This window comes from Engraulis encrasicolus, chromosome 3, assembly GCF_034702125.1.
Source record: "Engraulis encrasicolus isolate BLACKSEA-1 chromosome 3, IST_EnEncr_1.0, whole genome shotgun sequence".
Lineage (NCBI taxonomy): Eukaryota > Metazoa > Chordata > Actinopteri > Clupeiformes > Engraulidae > Engraulis > Engraulis encrasicolus.
The window spans coordinates 32410127-32431687 of record NC_085859.1 but is presented as its reverse complement, the minus strand read 5'-3'; the positions used below and the strand labels follow the sequence as shown (position 1 = coordinate 32431687).

Here is a 21561-nt window from a genome sequence, read left to right as displayed (position 1 = left end):
AATAACAAAAATCAAATGCAAACAAGTGTGTTGAGCGCTGCACCATACTTTTATTTATTAACACAATCCTTCACAAGGTTTTGCAATTATGGTAAAATTACACAACGCTAAGTGTAAAAAAATGTTAAACGCAATTGGGGAAATCAATATTCAGAAAATGTATCAATACAATTTTTTTTAAAAATTAAAGTCGTTTCTGGGCGTTATGAACAAGTTGTGAAAACTTGACCATCTGTTTTCCCTTCAATAGGCGACAATCATGGACAACCTATACAATAAATTCCCACACAATGGGGAACTGCCCTAAATCTTTTTTACATTTCAGTTCCTTAAATCCGTACTTCCATTTGAGGTGAACTACAAACACCACCAGACATGCCACAGTCAAACACTGGTGGATTATATTTGGTACTTCGAAGACTTCTGGCAAGACCACATACGCCTTTGAGCCCTAGCTCTTCTGTTACTCAAAACCTCTGCAGACATTCAGTCAAAACACTTCAGCCTGAAGAAATCCTTCATCTTTAGGGCCACTGTTTACTACTGGTAAGAATAGCCAAACTTTGGGGAAGAAGGAGGGAAAAAAAACAAGTGCAGACAACTAAAACTCGATTCAAGAAACCCATGTATTGTCCTGCGACTTAAAAAAGACAGAAAGAAAGAAAAGAAGGAAGGAAAAAAAAGAAGACCAGTCTAGACTTTAACGTCTGCATAAATTAAGCCTGAAAAACTAGGAGGGCTATCTTCAACCATGGGGGGCACAATACACCCAGCAACAAAAAAAGCGAAGGCCTGGTGGTTTCAATGTGGCATTGAAGCACACAAAAAAGGAAAAAGAGAGAAAAAAAAACAATACACACTGAGGGCACTTTTTTCTTTCCAGTCTTTCGAAATACAGGAAGCCAAATGAAAACTATGAAGTTTGACACTATTCACAGGGCCCCCGACAATACCTGAGCGAGACCACCGAATCCCAAGCTTTGGGTGACATGGTGGGTGGGGGGCCTGGGGCTGGGACGAAGAGAGGAGAGCAGAGCAGAGGAGAGGAGAGTCTGGCAAAGTCTTCGTCATGTGAAAAGCGTGTCGATATTTCTGACACCTCCGTGCTTCTCCACACATAAAAGAATGGAAGGGGGGAGAAAGTGGGTGAAAGGCTTTTCACGTCAACTGGCTGGGAGGCCAAGGGCCGCTTCAACGAGCCTTGCATGACAGTCCCTTGCCAAAATATGTGGGAGAGCATATCGGCTCAGTTTTTACTTTTCAGTCTTTTACTTTTTTATGACACGAAACAGAGAATAGTGTCTACCACTTCAAAATAGCTTTCGGTTTGTTGGTTTGTTTCTGTTAGCCATACGCTTGACAAAAATCCAGGGTGATCGATCCGATCGATTTTTTTGTATACATTCCGAGTTAGCACCCAAACATCCTTTTCAGAGTATTCAGACAGCTTCCTCTTGCGTCCACAGTAATCCCGTTGGATGTGGTTCATCCTTCTTGGTAGTATGCAGATATTACCTTGGATACCGTGGCTCTTGATACATCACAAAGACTTGCTGTCTCGGTCAAAGATACAACAGTTACACGTGCACCAAGAATTTCACATTTTTGAGCTCTGATACGTCACCCGTAATGTTGTGTGCATTGCAAAATGTTGAGCAAAATTGTGCTCTTCGCTAATTAAACCTTCACACTTCACTTTACTGGTGCAATGTGCAGCTAATGAAGATTAGCCAACAGGCTGGTCCACTTGAGCCATGAAACTTCCCACACTAAAATGACAGGTGTCTCGGATATTTTGTCCAACCTCTGTAGATTGTACATAATAGTGTCACTTTGGCCAGTTGAAACCAGCTCGGGCGCCATCTACACCGCTCTGCACGTGCTGAGGGAAGCATTCGTTTCTATGCGATGATGGTCCCTGCGCTCAGCATGATTTATGCATGCACGTGTCTACAGGAGTGTACAGGGAGGGAGCAAGGGCAGTCGTGGGTCCTCCCATCACGAGGGCACAAAAGAGATAGCAAGAAAAGCTGTCAGAAGCTCCGAGGAAGCCCAGACAAATGACCAACACAACACCACTCTACCGGTATCCACCACTTCGATTCCTCTTCCAAAACACATGCACGTTAACGCACGCACACACATACGCACGCACACACACACACACACAAACACAAAACCACTCCCATGAAGTGGCCCCAGTCTTGGTTCACAGGTGAAGTACTCCCCTGCCTATAAGTTACTGAAGTGTAGTTTATACAGCTGCCCTAAGGAACATGCTTTTTGTTTAGCCACACACAGTGACAAGGGCAAAACATATTGCATGATGGCAATAGCAGGTCTGGGGATGGAATGAAAGGCAAGGGAAAGGAGGCCAAGGGAGGCACTGGTGGCTTGTAAAAGCACAAACATGGATGACGCCTATAGTGGCTTTCTGGACAGAGCTGAAAGCGCAAGGAATTTGAAATATGGAACAGAAAGACGATATCAAACAGGCCAAGGGACTGAAAAAAAGATCTTGCTCACTTCCAGATGTTTTTTTTTCTTGCCTACACAAACTCATTACATGAGAATAAAGTACCAAAGAAAAGAGTTTCGATGGAGATAGCATATTGGAAAGGTCGTATCGTTTTACAATATCAGTTTTAATGCAGTCTTGTTATGATAATGTACAACCCAAGCAAAAAATTAAATCATCATAGACAAAGAGACGGGTGGACAAAGTTGATGTTGGAAGAGGCGGTGAAGAAAGCATCTCTCCCTGAAATGAATACGAGGGACTTGAAAACAGATTAGCGGCAGGACCTCTAAGCCTTTGGTGCATGTATGCATGCAGATTCACTTACCGAGGTAGTTTGGAAGGAACAGAGGCGTACGAACGCATACACGCACGCACACTCAAAGAGAACCCATTAAACTTTTCATTTTGATGGTCTGTGAAGCTGACAAAAAAATCTTCATGGACAAATATAGAAAAATATTTCTATCTTGAGGTGCAACCTCGAAGTCCACTGTGGTCTCCGGTCACCATAGATTGATTCTGACAAATGCAGTAGAATATTTAACTTTTCAAGGCTGAAAAGCATACCAGGCTGACTAACCACATTGTCTGAAAGGTTTCTTAAGGAAGCATTAAATATTTTTTTGTCATCTGTTGCCCAACAGGCTGAAAACGGCATCATACAATCAAGCTACAGAAAGACAGCTAGTTCGTCCAAAGTTACTGAAGTATAGTTACAGGTCATAGGGAGCACCAAAACCAATTGAAGCAAAAGTGCCTTTCACACTGATGCACGTCTTCCAGCCAGCAGGATGTTATTGCCCACCTAGCCCTCCCTCCCCACTATACCCATGTTGACAGAAGAGAAGCTGCTGTCAGATCCTTCACCCGGGGTGGCCTCCCACACGCTCTCTCTCTCTCTCTATCCTTCACATGGGTGGGGGTAGCCCCGAATGGGAAGCCTCTACAGTGAATTGTAGCCTGATTATCATCGACTTTCAAATCTCTTCAAAACCTGGTCTGACCAAATGCATAACAATTAACATTTCCACATGGCATTTCCCAAATGGCCTCCCTTGGTTTGCTAATGATTGTTCACTTCCCAACAAAGAAGGAGGAGTTCCCTTATTTGCGGGAACTCAGAAAGTACTTGCATTGATACTTGACCTGACTGGTAGCAACGCTGAAGCTGTTGCGTCACTAGGAGGGCACGGCCTGGCTAAGTAAATTGATCACTTTAGGTGAAATCAGTAGAAAGACAGAAAACATCTCACCCTTAACCCCTTGGCCCAATAAGCTGCCCTACACCAACCTGTCAGTGCTGCCGAACCAGCAGCCAAAGCTGAATTTGAAGTCCATCTCTGGAGATATCTACAAACCAGTTGCTAATACGTACGAACAAACACACAAAACACATGATCTGCGTCTTTATGTGCATGTTTGCGTCTTTCAAAAGGGACAGTAAAAAAGACACACCCAAAAAAGAAAGAGACTGAGGGGGGGGGGGGGGGGGGGGGGGGGGGGGTGGGGGGGGGGGGGGGGGGGGGGACGGGCAGAGAGAGAGAGAGACAGACAGAGAATGTGAACGCAGTTGGCGTCCAGGGGTTAACCAAATACTCATGTTACAGTCGAGAGGATCGCTTCCGAAGAGTAAGGCCCAGTTTCGACCCTTGTTTGTTTGTCTCTGCAAGCTGTTACTGAGAGACGAGACGGCACGAAGGCAACACTGCAAACAACATGGAGTCACTTACATAGCAGTGACGGGATATAGCCCATAATCACTTTTCATTTCCCTTAGCAGGTTCTTAGCAGAGGCTCTCATGCTAGCAGGAAGCAGCGAAATCCATAGCAGATTTTTGCAGAGCAGCTGCAAACGCAAAGGCGTTTATATGGGAAGACTTCATTACTCTCTCTTTAAAGTCCACTGATGCTCGGAGATCAACAAGGAGCGCAAACGCTGGGAATCACACACGGCATGCATGGCAGGGCAAAAGAAGGAACAAAATAGACCCTGTGAGTCTTGAATTGAGCGTACATGTGGCTTTGACTGCAAGCCGCTGACGTGCAAAGTGCAGTCTTACATGCCACAATTACAGTAAAGTCACTCCAGACAAGGAACAGCAGAAACTGATTATAGGACCCCAGAAAATCTGAGGTGATGAATTTTGATGATCAAATGCTAAGGGTGATGAAACTTAACGGAGATGTGAATTTTAGCAGCCAGACACTTTTTTTTGTTGAGAAGTGGTCTTAATAATCACATTAGGCCCTCTAATGCCCGTGTCGAAATATCACTTGGGAAACCAAGCTGTCCCAAGAGAATTCTTTTTTTCCCAGCTGAGTCACTCAGTAGTTGTAGTCTGGCAAAGCGGGAAGCAGGAAAAGGTTAAGAGACCTTGATTTCATGCGAAAGTTTAACACTTCAACACTTTGTCGAACACTTCAAAAACTACTACTAGTACATATGACTGGGTGCTATAATTAAGTCCCTCCTGTACGTCATAGCACCAACGTGGTAATTATTATGGAACAATTGCTCAAACATAAAATTGATGACATTCACACAAGTGGTGTTGTTTTCCTGACCATTTCAATCAAGACATGTGAACGAATGAATGCTCAAAACACGTGCAGAAGTCACCAACATCTGACCAAGGCCAACTCATTCATCATGAGGCAGAGCGGCAGAGAGAGAGAGAGAGAGAGAGAGAGAGAGAGAGAGAGAGAGAGAGAGAGAGGAAATGAAACACCAAAACGATGCAACAGACGACAGTATGCTGTAAGAGGCATCAAAAAACGACCCGAAAGAATGATAGTGCATTATTGTTCAGGATATCGCCAAAAACACTGAAGTACGCTGCTCCAACTGAAAAGTCTTGCATGTAGGAGGCAAAACGGTCTGGCAGTACTCACAACCTTTTTTTAAAAGGGTACTCCCTGTACACTGTTAAGAGTCAAGATAAGGAAACATTATCTAGGAGGTGACACCCCAGAAGACTGCCCTTGAGAGAAGCAAGCAAGGGTGGTTGTTTAGTTTGAGGTGAGGGATTGGGCTTGTTAGGAGTGTGTGGGGAGGAGCGGGTGGAGGGGTACGGTCCACCAGTGGGAATTTGCCTTCAGAGAAACCCATATCCTCTGACGCCGTCTTCCGGCTCGAGGACCTGGACACCTTTTTTTCCCTGGTTTTGGCTGAACAAGGTGATGAGAGAGATGGCTAGACAAAACAAGACACTTGAGATGCGACCGCTGAGGGAAAAACTGAAGAGAAGTGAAGTGAGGTGAGTGGCGGGAAGAGGCGGGTGAACGGAGGACACAGCGGGAGACCGACGGAGAGTGAGAGCGACAAAAATGAATGAGTAGAGATTTTTTTTGTACAATGAGAGGAACAAGTAGAATTTCATTGGTTTAAGTGAAAAACACTTCACCACTAGCAGTTCATTCTCAAGTGTGTGCTATGCTGGGTTACAACTAAAGAGAAAAATATCTTACTGTAACAGAGCACCCAGAATACTTTCAGTAGAAGTAGTGGGAAATGAAATCAAACAAACCAAATGAGAAAAATGCAGACACAATAGGGACAGAGACACAGAGAGAGACAGAGAGGGAGGGCAGAGACAGAGAGTGGAGTGTCCCCAGTGCTGACTGGCACAAGTGAAGTTTCCCTGTCTATAATGGTGATTGTGAGAGCCTGTAACAAGATGCAACAGTGCTGAGTAGACTGGGCACCCACGGCCCTCTACACGGCCAGCTGGCGTGACGCCGCCTGCCTGCCCCCAATACCTTTGGGCTCAGAGCAGAGAGGAGGGAGGAGGAGGAGGAGCAGGAGCAGATATGCAGACAGGAAGAGAAAGGATCGGGCACAGGGGCTGGCGGACAGGCTGGCGGGACAGTCAAGTGGGCAGGTAGGAAAGCGGGCAGGTAGACGGGTATGCTGGCAGGCAGACAAGGAACCTGGACCACTTCTCCCAAGAGAAGTGGAGTAAGACACACAGAGACAAGCAGACAAATACACGAGGACTCTGGGACCAGGTTTCTCCATTGGCTCCATTGCCTCTTCAGCTTCCTTCCTCAACACTGTGCTTTCACACGAATGCCTAGATGTGCTGATAAGATCTAGAGGAAGGGTTCAGTACTGGTGCAGAATTCTTGTGTTTCTTATACCTCACCAGGCCTGGTGAGCCGTTTTAGGAAATTAGTTGATTTTATAATGCCTTACAACGAAAAATGCCTTTGTGTAATTATATATGAACCACAACTGAGGACAGATCCATATGGTTTTGATATTCAAATGGGCCATGTTGAGAAATGGAGAGAAATCCCCAAATTACAAAAACCTCTGTATGTTGAAAGAGGGTAATCGGCACTGAAAGACGGAAGATTACATTTCCGATTACTGTGAGCACAGATCGGTGTTGAAGGGCTGAAGGTTTCTTAAAAAGTAAATGCTTGAGGTATTTTATCAATGGATAAAATAGGGGAGGCTCTTTGGAGAACCTTCACTTGACCCTCTTTGTTGTTTTCTTCCAGGTTAGTGGTTGCCAAGAGACAGCACCTTCTACTGTAAAGTGAAAAGGTTTAAGAATCTAGAATCTACACAGAGGTAGTCTTGGAGATGGAGACCTCCATGGCAGTCTTGCTGCTACCCAGACACTGAAGAGAATAGAGGCCTTTGGCCCCAGTTCTTGTTTTGGAGACCGGGGCCAATGCCACAGATTTAAGTATATTTACAGTATTTCATAATATGCAGCAACTGAGCCATATTGAACTAGCACCTTCCGAGGACGCTGGATTTCTCACTGGGTCACACAATAAAAAACAGAGGGTTTATGCTGTTCCTAACTTGTCATGAAAAGCATGCGCACAGCTACAGAACTCAAGGTTTCCATCCTGGCAAGCAGAGAAGACCCAGCTGCAATGATAACCTCAATCTCTGGGAAATTTGAAGCAAAGATGTCTGCACACTTTAATACTTTAGGTTTTTTTTAACTGCCAAGCTTTTGGTCAAATATCTTCTTCAGGGCAATGGAGTGGACCTTCAATGGCTGTCTATGTCTATAATGGCTAAAGCAATGTTCCATGCATCCACAACAACAAATATGGCCAATTAAACAAGGCCCTTTACAGTTGTAAAAAACGACTGACCCACCCAAAGGTCTAAGATTAACATGTGCTTCCCATCAAAGTTCCAACAATGAGCAAACTCAGCAACAATCCCCCTCCAGTCGTCTTTGGTGGGGACTTGGAAAGAATTTCAGCCACTCGGAGAGCACAAAGGGCCACATGTGCCACACTGTGCCCACTGCTTGAGGGCAATCGTGCAACAAGGCCACGTTTAAAACAAATATGCAAAACACAAATGCAAGCCTTACTCATCAGTTTAGGGTAAAACAAGACTCACTACATAGCTGCTGCTGCCCCCCCCAAAAAAGGCAAACTCGAGGGTCGACCCAAAAACAGACAATTCATTCAAACAATGGAAAGATAAAAAGTGAGACAAAAATGGGAGAATAAACGACGAGCAAAAAGGGACAATCAGAAGATCTACCCATCCTTCACTTCACAAAAATCAGGCACTGAACAAAAAATTAAAGCAGATTGGCTGTATTCCTGTCTAGTGGGAGTCTAGACATTTGACAAGACACGTGTGGCCTGTTGATCCTACCACAGAGAACTTCCTGCTAGACCAAAGCCCTGTCTAAAAGCTTGGTGCGACCAACAGACAGACAGGCAAGGCAGGCAGACAGACGGGCAGGCAGGCAGGCAGACAGACAGACGGGCAGGCAGGCTAGGACGGTGCCCTGCAGCTATTATGCGCAAGCCTACGTGCATATCAGTGACTCGCTACCGTGTCCTGCTAGCCTCCCGCAGTGCTTAATCAAACAGTCATTACTAAGCAAAAGCGAGGAGTGGGTGGGGAGGGGTGGGAAGTCAGCCTTCCGCCCACTAGCGGGAGCCTAGCCAGAGTCACAAGCGGCCCTGCCTACCTGTCTGTCTGTCAGCCTGCATCACGGATCCGCATACTAGATCATGTCTTTCATACTTTCATACTTTCTTGGAGTGCTTTCTTCCCAAAATCCCCAAAGTTTGCGCATAGTTTTCAGATTTCTTATGAGAAAGCGGAAAAAAAAAACTGAAATTTGTGTATGCGTGTTTGGTTTTTGAGGGAAGGCAGCGATTGACGTGTGGGGCTAATGAGTGGTTGCAATAAACAACCGCAGCCCTGCCTGGATGACATACCCACGAGAGCTCAGAGAGAGGGGATGCAAACCAGACACCACTCTGAGGTAGAGGGGCTGACAGCCGTGTCCTCTGGCACCATTTGGAAACATGCACGCACGCACGCACGCACGCACGCACGCACGCACCTCTACAGTGTTGGCACCAGCAGTCTTGTGCAAATCAATGGATTTCTACTGAGGATTGGAAAAACACAAATTTATCCACAAAGGGTTGGTTTCATAAAGACAAGCACATGCCCTCACACAAGCATGCCAGACACAGGTACACACACATAAACACACATGCACACATACACGCACGCTCACACACACACAACGCCAGAGCGACAGCTTTACATGGGGCATAAATGGCTCAAGCACTGGGGGGCTGAATCTGAGCGGCTGAATTCCAATGACTTCACGTCTCGCACTCACACACCATGTTGACAAGCACATTACTGTACATTTAGCTTGACGAATACTGTCAACATGAACAGCTATCGAGGGGAGGGGAGGCGACAAGGTGAAGCAGACATAAATGGAAAAAAAGAAACACTGAAGTCTGTGCGTGAACATGTTATAAGCGATGAAAATCACTCAATGAAAACTTTTTTTATTATTATTTGAACATGCAAAATCAGATTAAGCTTTATTCCCTCAACCTTTTTACACCATTATATTGGCAAATGCTACGAGGCCATCTAATAAAAAGGAAAAAGAACATCCATGGACCGTTTGGCCGTGCCAGAGAACCACATTTGCAAATTCCCCGGAGCAGATTGTCTTTCGTCAAGGCGATCAGAATACTGGGAAAGCTAGAGCAGACTGCGTGTGTATGTGTGTGTGTGTGTATGTGTATGTGTATGTGTGTGTGTGTGTAACTGGGGAACATCGAAGGAGGCAGGCTGCCATACGTTTGTCACAGTGACAGCCTATCACCGTCTGCCTGCCATACATTTAGCACACTCGCAGTCTATCACTTATTTGAACTGGCTGGCCGGCCGGCAGATTGAACGGCTGTCTTAAGGCAAAGCATTCTGAACTTGAAACAGTGCGAAAAATCTAGGACAATCTCAGACGAAAGAAACAGCTCTACATCACACCTGCCTATGTGGTATTAGGGCTTGATGAAATGCTCTTTGCCAGGATGCAGCCAGTCATTTCAATCAAATGTACAGTTTGCCATAAATGTATTTAGTGCTGTCACAGTTCATCACGTAGATCATGGCACAATCTAGTAACAGTGCCAGCCTAACAAAAAGGCCACTCTTAATGACAGAACATGACAGAAAACCTGATGCTTCTGACTTTTTATTTAATGGCTGGATTCACGAAAAGGTTTTCTGACTTTTTCTTATTACCAGTGTTTTTTTCTGTCAATCAAGCAGTAGTGTGCTTTGTGTTTGGTTTCTAAAGATCTTTTCTGTCTCAGACATACATTACACATTACCTCATAGACACTCTAAGCCTCACACCTTAATCGGAATATTTAACACAATCGAGCTACCATACATTTAACACAGTTTCACAGCGTCCATCATCGCTTTGGCACAGTCACAGTCTATCACCCTCTGCCATTATATTTAGCACCGTCTGCTATGCATTCGGCATAATCTCAGTGTCTCGAAACCTCCCATCCTCAGACTGGAGGTTGAATGACCTCCACAATCCCTTTTCAGCATTCCATGGCCAGGGTTTTGCGCTGAGAGCATCGGATAGCCGAGACAGTATCGGGCAGCTGAGACAGCAACTGTGTGGTGCGGTGCGGCGGTGGGATGACACGGGCATGAGGCAGACGGTCACAGAACCCATTGTGATTAAGAGGCAATTGTCGTCTGGTAGGAATTAGCGCAAAGCCTTGGTTTACGCTTGGGGTGCCGGCCGAAAGTTTTGGTGGAAGAGTTTTTTTTCTGTCTCTCTGGCGAGGTTCGTTTAAACAAACACGATTCCCCAACCACTGAGACCACCCAAATGTTTTGGTGTGCATCTGCTTATGAGTAAAATCTTGTGAGTGGATCTTTTTTTAGTACGAAGTGCAGGATGAACTAGTTAAGGGACCACCACCAAATTGTTGTGTGGGGTAAAGAACACTGGGCAGGCCCCAGACATTGGAGGCACACCAGTAAGTTTGTCCACTTTTAAGTAGTTTGGAAATATGCTTTGCCGTCACGTCTATTTGTTCACTCTTCAGCTCTTTTCCGTCAGTCACTGTCTGCTCTTGTTTACGTCTGGGTCAGCCAGCCCATTTCCACCTCCAGCCAGCCCGTTTCCACCTCACGTAAACGGTGTCTGTCTGCTTTCTCATTTTTGTCCTCTTCTTTCTTGTGAGATGCCTTTGGCAGCCTGGTTAGAGGAGTCTATCCTTCTGTCAGAATGCGTCTCCCTTAATCTGTCTGCATGTCTTCAGACTCTGCTGTCTGTCTCGACAGTCGTGTCTCTTTGAACTAACTGGAGATGTGCTGCTTGGTCATCTCACCTAGAGCCTCTTTACTGGGGTCTTTGGTCCAGCGAGTTGAATGACTTACTGTCCATCTATTGCATGTTCTGTCTGGATGGTTGGTTGCCTGGCGTGCTGTCTTGTTTTTGACGGAATGTATCTTGGTTGGGTTCCGTCTGCCTCCGTTTCTAACAGTCTACCATAAAGATTTATTCATGATTCCATTCAGGGTCTCTTGTCACTACATGAACACTCAGTCTGATTATCGATGGTAATGATGGTAAATCAAACAAGAGGTGCGTAATGATGCAAGGGGCTCTGTGGGCTTTACAGTTCTGGAAGACTATGAGCTCATCTTCAGACTGGGCTCTGTAGGACTGCAGCCTTCATACACCCTGTCCTAACTGCAAGCGACGAGAGTGATGGAAAGCCGCAAAATCCATTTCATTCTATTTTTTTTCTTTTGGACTTTCCTAAATGGACATGGCTAAAACAGAGCTCAAAGTCGCATAGCATATAATTATGTGACTTTTGGTAGCGCTGTTCGTTTCAATTTCTAAAAAGCTGCATCGCGCAGACATTAACAATTGATGGATTCCCGGCTGGCATAACATCTACAGATTAAATGCTGATAGTGCTGAAAGTGATCAGTGCAATGCTTTCACAGTCACTTGCAGTTAGCAGAGTGCTAGTCTGAGTTGAGTTTGGTTTTTCAGATTACTGCCCCTACCAAAGATTTCAGCACTAACTAAAACCACAATGGCCACCTCAGAGAGACCCAGCTTCAATTTCAGCCCCACCTACCTCATCATACAGCTTGTCATCATACTTGTAAACATGTAGCCGGCCTATTTTGGACACCAGATGGAAATGAGCATTTGTGCTATAATCTGTCATATTTACATGGGTGGTTGACGTTTAAGGGCATAACGCAAAAAAAAAAAAAAAGTTTTTCAAATTCAAAAATTCAAATTTCAAAAAAATGATGGATAAAAAATGGAAAAAAATAGAAAAAAATAAAGCACTTAGTGGTCTGTGGAATTTTTTCTTATTTTTGCCATTTTTGGGAAAATGCATCAACACATTGCATAGGCATGTCTCACCGCAGGAAAATGGAGTCACACCACAGGGAATTCACTGCATTATGGCCATTTTAATCCTTTTGTATACATGACTGACATCTGAGCTCATGCCAACTTGATAATGATATTGTGTTTAATCTTAATATGTGTTTTCATTTATGAAAAAAAAAATTCCTCCTATAAGAGCAGTCACACCACAGGACATCATAAAATGAACCTAAGCATTGCGTGACAGAAAGATTGCAATATGAAGACATATTAAGAGGTTAAGAGTCACCTTAAACTTCCACAGCACTCTCCAATAACTGAGGTACTGACTGGTTAGGAGCCAGTCTTTAAGACCCTTGTAGTTGGCCTTGCAGCTGCCCATTCACAAACATTGACATACATGTCACCCCACAGGACGCAATTTGTGTTGCGAAATTGAACTTGTAGTTAATATTACTGTCTTGAGTTTTTTTCACATTCACATATCTTAATATAAAGTTAATATGTATGCAATCATGCCAAATGCTTCATACATTATTCAAAATGTTGTTGGTTAATTTATATATATATATATTATATTCCAGGTTTCATTAATGTTACAGTCACACCGCAGGATATTTGACATATAAACCTTTACATAAATCTTAACAAAAATGTTTCTTCTCATCTAAGACTAATATGAAACATAATGTACCACATCTTCTTTCATTGACATCTGTTTTTTAAAGGAAAAATAACAGTTTTGTAGGTTTTTAACCAATGTTACGAAAAAACAAGGCGTCACGTCTCCCACCCACATACATGTTTGTATGTTCATTAATGTGCAATGTCCTGAAAAATAAAAGTGAAAAAAAAAAGTCATACTACCCTCCGTCATCTGTGTCTCAACTCCCCTCCTTGGCCTCGAAGAGTTCCCCTCACCCTGCCTCCCTTCAATACCCCCCCACGACACAGGGAGTGCAAGTTCAAACTACTAAGTTTAGACTGCATGGACCACATTCAGTCAAGATTAAAAAGTTACAGGCCTGTAATAATTTCGAAAGTATGTCAAAGGAATTGTATGATTGAGATGAAAGCACAGAGAGAAAAAAAAACTTACTTTGATAGCCATAACATGAAGGCAATGAAAACCACTCCTTGAGCTGACAAGTTGTGTAAATAGCACGAGACAGATGGATTAAACAAGCTCTTTCTTTTTTCTCTGTGTGGCAAGTAAATAATTAATCTAAAGTGATACACTGAAACACTGTAGCATAGTATAGCTTTTTATCATATAGCTCAACAGATGAAGACATCATTTTTTTCCCTGTCATGTGAACCATTTATCTGGTTAGGAGCAGAGTTGCCAGATGTGTCTGATCAAATCCTGCCCAAAAGGCGCTCAAAAAACGCCCAGAGGCGCTAAATTCCACCCAATTTCAACAAATTACATTGATTTCTACAGGCATAAAACTGCCGAAAAAAACGTCAAATGGTCCATTTTTCCCGTTTTTACCCGCAGACGGCCATTCCAAGCAGCCCAATTGGGCGGTTACCACCAAATCTGGCAACACTGGTTAGGAGGTTCCAGATGGGACTTCAAAGAGAAGAGCAGTGGGGGAAAAACACTGACTGTGGACACATGCCCCGGGTACAGTCACCAGAGCACCTATAGGCCATGTACACAGCACAGAAATCAGACCTAGTAGATCTAGGCATCTCAAGCACCAGTTGGTTTTGTGATTCCCTAGATCAGGGGTTTTCAAATTCACTAACTGTGAGCCTCCCCTTGGAATAGGTAAAGACAATCAAGACATGGCACATTCGTACGGGACAAAGAACTCAGCCATTCTACGCAATTATAACAAATTACCAAGGGTCCATAGTCCATACAAGGTAATTACATTGTGCGAATCTGACTTTCGTCTGCATCTTGTACAAAAGGAAAGAAGGGCAATGGGAAACTTACCAGCTTCTCATCGATGGTGATCAGCTGGGATTCGGTTCCTTTTGTCTCCACCTGTTTCCATGCTGATGTGCTGATGGCCCTACACACACAGGACAGACATATGACATTAGCTTCAAGCTAACAAATCCATAAAACACATGTGGTACTTGTATATGATATGGGGTGATGCACAACACATTTGACACAAGCATATTTGTATGTCCTCAATGTGCTTATAGCTCATGTTATGCGCCATCCTATTTAAAAATAACCCGGCCAGGCTGCAAATTTAATATGTCTATGGGACAAGTACAGTTTGTATCTTATACAGTTAGCTACACAAGTCTGTAATGCACAACAACACTCAGAATGATTTACAAAACACTGCATGCGAATGATAGGCAGCTGACCAATCTGGAGTTCACATGCACTTGATGTGACCACAAATCAGAAGTGGCCTAGACTAAAATAAAACATGTTCAAGTGAACTGAAGCTTGATGACGTGAACGTGAAGTGAACCTTGATGAAGCGTGACAAAATCTGGAATAGTGAAATGAAACTTGACTTTTAAAAAATTAAATATTGCAAATATCTGTCAGAAAGCTCACAAGATACAAATCTCTCCCAAAAGTATGCTGCCCCGCAAATGGACTTTAAACACTTTTTGACTAACACCACCTTGAAAGAAAAAGAAACAGGAGAGGGGAGTGAGCGAGTGAAAGCCCGACAGAAAGACAGGGTAAGAGAGGTGACGACAAGGGACGGGGTGGAAGTGTTGGAGCCCAGGCAGACAGCTTGTCCTTTCTCTCCCCCTATTAGTTCTGTCTGCTGGGTTTTTGGCCAAGCCTGACTCAGCTGGCCCAACAGAGCAGAGCAGAGCTCACTACTTTTGTGTCTCCATCCAGCCACAGAGGACCTGGGGAGAGTGCCAGGTCTCTGCAGCTCACAGCACAAGCCGACCCATTGAGCACCCCCTTCTGAAATCACCAAGAAGCAAGAGGACAGAACGACTTTGTGCGGATTTGCGTGACTGGAACACAGCGCAAGGGTGGCAACACGGTGTGTGTGTGTGTGTGTGTGTGTGTGTGTGTGTGTGTGTGTGTGTGTGTGTGTGTGTGTGTGTGTGTGTGTGTGTGTGTGTTGGGGAGGGGGATTTATGTTGGGAATGCCCACAACATTGCAACACCATTTGGGATATGCTGGTCAGTGCTCACAAACTATTCCAGCCCAACACGAATGCCCTACAAGCATGCTTGACCTGTCATTCATTCTCTCCTGATGCAAGTCCTGAAGCGAAATGTACATGTAAGCACAACAAGTGGAGCAAAGCAATTGCAAAACAATCTAGCTCTGATAGGTTAGTTTGGCCTATAGCTTTTTGGATCACACCTCGCTCGAATGTCATTCCAATCAAATACTGACATCTAACCACATGAGAAGGGCTCTGGGATGAGAGAATATGCACAATCATCAGTGTGCACTTGTACAGTATTTCACTGCCAAAAAAAGAATTCACACATTAGCAAGTTTTTTAACGTGATTATCACCTCCGGCAAAAGCAGTCAAGTTTTTTTCCTGGCTTTCGTCTGCTTTGTCTGTTCTAGTTGCCAATTTTACATAACAAATAATCAACGGAATTAAAATGCAGGCATGTTGGAAAAGGGCCTCTGGGGAAAAAAAGTATTAGAATCTGTGATGGAGTGACCCATCACTAGGGATGTGGGTGTGTTGTTCTAACTTTCAAACTAACAAGCCTGGCTCTTTCGTGTAGCGGTCAGAGCCCCAGTCTGGTACTCCGGAAGGTCTGGGTTCGAGTCCCGGCGGAGCAACTCTTCTCCCTTTCACTAAAAATGGTATTAGAAAGTGGGATAGCTACCAGGAGGCCATCAGAAGCATACCTATTGCGTGTAAGCCGTAATTCCATGTAAGGGACAATCAGGACTGGTGACCCCAGTGTGAGGGACCCAAGTGATGGGTGAAGCAAAGATGATGGGGCACACTGGACGTGAGAACCATGATGGGCAGTTGTTTACAATGCATTTCCAAATAAAATTACCGTGTTTTAACTGTTAAATTCAACCAGCTGATTGTCTGGAATTGGACAGGGGTCATTTCATGTGAAATCAGACACTTTGGGACCCGACCAACACAGAGGTGCTAGCAAGGTAGCACAACAGAACTGCATTTGTGTGAATCTGACTCTAATATTAAGGGAGAAACAGACTAGCAAAGGTTTACATGAGGGTAAGACACTATACATTCAGCCTTAATTATATCAGTCAGTGTAAGCTTAAAAAAAAATGTCTGTGGTGTTGTTTGGAAGCTCTGGTCATTTGGAATATGTGGCAATGGGTCCAGGCTGCCCATCACTGGTTATGCTTTGAATACAAAGGAGCAACACCGGCAACAATTCATCCAAAATATTCTTCTATTTTGAGTCATATGTTTAACTTAATTACATGGCAACAGTGCAAACAAGGTTTATTCGTCATATAATTTTAATGACCTTTTATTTTCCAGAAGCTGACGCCAAAGTCATGAGTGACTCCAAATAGAAGTTCATTATCTTCCAGCTTTAAGTTTGTCTGGTCTATAATGTCATTTCAAGAATGATTTCATCCTAGTGAAAGTCTTTTCGCCTGCCAAACACAAAATAACTTTTGCTATGTTACATGCAGCAGTCTGGCTCTAGAGATTTTATTGTGCAACAAATATTGGCCCAAGTTGATGCAAGGCGGCAAGATGTCAATAAATTAAGATACACGTTGCTAATGGTATTACACAATACATGTATTCAGCTTTGCAGTACCACGCTATTTAACACATTAAAACTAATATTACAAGGCTTGCTCCAAAATGCTGCGAGCAAAGGTTGTACGTTTTGCACGTCGTTTGACCAACACTTTTTATGGTCAATTTCTGAGTCTAATCTTAAAAGCCCACCTGGGAAACTCCAACTCCCATTGTCACTGTGACACAGCACTCCACAGCACACATGTGTCCACTGCATACTGCACACAACCAAAGTGCACCTCATGTCTCACCCGTGCAAGGAGGCAGCCCCCAATGGCGCCCCAAGGGAGCAGTGCAGCGGGACGGTACCATGCTCAGGGTACCACAGTCATCGAGGAGGATGGGGAACCGAATTCGGGTAGGGAGTCGAACCAGCAACCTTTGGGCTACAGGTCTGATGCCCTGACCGCCATGACTGCCCTTATCTATCTTGTTTAAATTAACAAGGTAAAGTAGGCTACTGAGTATTGTTGGGTGGCCATAATAAACATTAGGCCTACAGACAAGATGATGAAACCAGATTTACCAGTGCTGTTTGTAAACCCTGAAATCAGAACAAATTGAATACAGAACAGAGGCACCAAAGGAGGCTCCAATTAATGGATTATTTTAAATGGATAAAGGAGACTGCTTTGGTTAAATTAGGTTTAACACAATTTCCTTCGGGATTAATAAAAGTACTGTGTGGGCTTGCTGTCAGTGTGTCCAGTTTCATAGAATTACTCTAGTGTCTGCAATCTATTCTTGACATAATATCAACTAGACTGCCTGTGCAGTCGCCTTCGACTGCTTAAGGTATATCCCCGAAACGCGACGCTTCCAGTCCCCCATCATTCCTACCACTCCCGTCCACCATTTCGTAAACGTATATGATACATACAGACGTGACATGACGTGCATAGGCTTAAAACCAAACGACTATTGTGAAAATGAAGCAAAAAATGGGGCAAATGGTAGTACTGTTTTAATGGTTCAGTGGATATACCACATTAGGTACAGTGTAATAACCAGTGTAACAATATTTAATACAATGTAATACCAGTGTAACACCGCCATTTTTTTACTTACATCATGTGTTTGTGCGTAAGTGGTATTACATGGTATTGCATATTGTTACACTGGTATTACACTATATTACATGGTATTGCATACAGTTACAATCGTTATTACACTGTACCAGATATTGCATATTGTTACACTGGTATTACACTAGTATTACATGGTATTAAATATTGTTACATTGGCTATTACACTGTACCTAATATGGTAGATTCACTGAAATGGTGAACCATTAAAATAAGGTGTTACCGGGCAAATCAATCCACCCAGTCAGAAGTTATGGGCCAAATGAAAATTCCGCCATTTTGAAAGTGTTGTCTTCCAAACTCGAATCAGTTCATGAACCTACCCTAGAGCATTCACACACAAAATCTGGGACAAATCCATCCACCCGGTCAGTAGTTATGGGCCAAACAATAATTCAGCCATCTTGAATTCAGCCATCTTGAAAGTGTTGGCCTCCAAACTCGAATCAGTTCATGAACCTACCCTAGAGCATTCACACACCAAATCTGGGACAAATCCATCCACCCGGTCAGAAGTTATGAACCAAACAAAAATTCGGCCATCTTGAATTCAGCCATCTTGAAAGTGTTGACCTCCCAACTCGAAGCAGTTCATAAACCTACCCTAGAGCATTCACACACAAAATCTGGGACAAATCCATCCACCCGGTCAGTAGTTATGGGCCAAACAATAATTCAGCCATCTTGAATTCAGCTATCTTGAAAGTGTTGGCCTCCAAACTCTAATCAGTTCATGAACCTACCCTAGAGCATTCACACACCAAATCTGGGACAAATCCATCCACCCGGTCACAAGTTATGGACCAAACAAAAATTCGGCCATCTTGAATTCAGCCATCTTGAAAGTGTTGACCTCCAAACTCGAATCAGTTCATGAACCTGCCCTAGAGCATTCACCCAAAAAAATCTGGGACAAATCCAAACATCAGTTCAAAAGTTATCGCGTTAACACGAAAGACCTTACGCGGCGGCGGACGCGGCGGACGCGGCGGCGGCGGACGCGGCGGCGGCGCACGCAAAACCATTACATCCCCGACGCTCCGCGTTTCGGGGATATAATTAGTATGCAACAGTGTTAGAGTATGTCATTATGGTAGCATCCATGACCATACCACAACATTTACGGGTGGTTGACGTTTAAGGGCGTAACGCACACAAAAAAAAAGTTTTTCAAATTCCTGAAAAAAATGATGGATAAAAATTGGAAAAAAAATAGAAAAAAATAAAGCACTTAGTGGTCTGTGGAATTTCACCTCATTTTTGCCATTTTTGGGAAAATGTGTCCTGCATCAACACATAGCATAGGCATGTCACACTGCAGGAAAATGGAGTCACACCACAGGGAATTCACTGCATTATGGCCATTTTAATCCTTTTGTATACATGACTGACATCTGAGCTCATGCTAACTTGATAATGATATTGTGTTTAATCTTAATATGTGTTTTCATTAATAAAAAAAACTTTTTTTTCCTCCTATAAGAGCAGTCACACCACAGGACACCATCAAATGAACCTAAGCATTGCGTGACAGAAAGATTGCAATATGAAGACATATTAAGAGGTTAAGAGTCACCTTAAACTTCCACAACACTCTCCAATAACTGAGGTACTGACTGGTTAGGAGCCAGTCTTTAAGACCCTTGTAGTTGGCCTTGCAGCTGCCCATTCACAAACATTGACATACATGTCACCCCACAGGACGCAATTTGTGTTACGAAGTTGAACTTGTAGTTAATATTACTGTCTTGAGTTTTTTCCACATTCACATATCTTAATCTAAAGTTAAGATTTATGCAATCATGCCAAATGCTTCATACATTATTCAAAATGTTGTTGGTTAATTTATATATATATTATTATATATTGTTTCATTAATGTTACAGTCACACCGCAGGAAATTTGACATATAAACCTTTACATAAATCTTAACAAAAATGTTTCTTCTCATCTAAGACTAATATGAAACATAATGTACCACATCTTCTTTCATTGACATTTGTTTTTTAAAGGAAAATAACAGTTTTGTAGGTTTTGAACCAATGTTACGAAAAAACAAGGCGTCACGTCTCCCACCCTTACACGAAAAACATTCGTGGAAAATACAAAGTAATTCTTCATCTTACTCAGTGTCACCTGAGTTTGTCCATCGTCACATCTGATTTTACAACAACGCAGCTGGATTAATCTTACGTAACTGGAGATCTAGTCTATCCTGTGGGCTTTCTCAGTAATTCAACACATTTTGGAAACTCTAGTTAAGCCATCGAAGTGGTTACTTTACGGTCAATTGCCTATATTCCCAAATACAGGGAAGGGTGCACACAAGGTAGCAACAACTTGCATTATACGGTTGAGCTGGGCTAGGCTTTATGTTTGTTTATGGCTGCCACTACGTTCATACAACTATGTCCAGTTAATTACAGCTAACCCGTTAAGGACATACAAGCAGTTCTCCTTGCATGCCATGTATGCGGAATACGAATATATAACATCTGCAACGTCAAACGATACTTCTAAGAGAAAAGGAATGTGCACGTCCTTTAGCCCACCAACCTTACACAGCAAGCTATGTATAATGTTTGCCTACTAGCCGGTCCCCCAGAGTTATCACAGTACCTTGGCTGACCAACATCAATAACTTATGTCATGTAATGTAAACGCAGTTGGCTAGGTTGACAACCAATAAATACATAATTCATCTTTACATTTTTGCGAGATGTGTCTAAATGTTTGCTTACAGATGCTAGCGACATTCAGCTAATGCTATCTGGCTGACATTGGTCTGACGTTTCATTCAGCATCACACGCGTATTACGGCAAAAGCAGAGTTTTATACGACTCAAACGACTAATATTTGAAATGTGAAATAAACACTGGTTACCTGCTGGGGTTTAAAAACACTCTGGTCGCAGGATTCAGCAAACATGCTCGACTTAAACTCAAAAGTGACATTGAGGACGCCATATTTACAATAATCTGGTCAAACTACGGCAAGCAAGGAGCTCCAAAACGAGTAGTTCAACTGTCTCGTTTAAGTCAACGCAAACGGGTATAAGGGAGTATTCCTGCTTGTCAAGACCTGCTTTCTTGTGTGAAATACTGTTATGCAGCTAAACCTATTGTCTTTCACCAGTTTTGTATAAAGGCTAAGCCTTGAAAATATTACAGAAGAAGTATACAAATGTTGGTTAGGGATATAACCTGTGACATATTGGGCTACATTATGATCACAAATAAACAGTGCTGTTGACATTAGATGTGACTGCCTGACCGTGTGACCTGTCTTGGTGTGTGTGTGTGTGTGTGTGTGTGTGTGTGTGTGTGTGTGTGTGTGTGTGTGTGTGTGTGTGTGTGTGTGTGTGTGTGTGTGTGTGTGTGTGAGAGAGAGAGAGAGAGAGAGAGAGAGAGAGAGAGAGAGAGAGAGAGAGAGAGAGAGAGAGAGAGAGAGAGCAGCTGCAGCAGCATCAACACCAACAGTCTGTGGCTTAATTGGACCACTGTTCACCAGTGTTAATTACTGAAGTAAA

At 43.3% G+C, this 21561-nt stretch overlaps 1 protein-coding gene across 1 annotated transcript in view; it reads right to left on the bottom strand.

The window, feature by feature from the left end:
• The window catches only part of ndufs4 (NADH:ubiquinone oxidoreductase subunit S4), a 24798-nt gene extending 3759 nt beyond the window's left edge, over positions 1-21039 (bottom strand). The window contains exons 1-2 of the mRNA XM_063195223.1: positions 20916-21039; positions 14174-14252 (exon numbers count right to left, since the gene is read on the bottom strand). Of these exons, the coding sequence (XP_063051293.1) occupies positions 14174-14252; positions 20916-20998 (162 nt within the window). The 5' untranslated portion in view covers positions 20999-21039. The remainder of the gene's footprint in view (positions 1-14173; positions 14253-20915) is intronic.
• Positions 21040-21561: the final 522 nt, after the last annotated feature.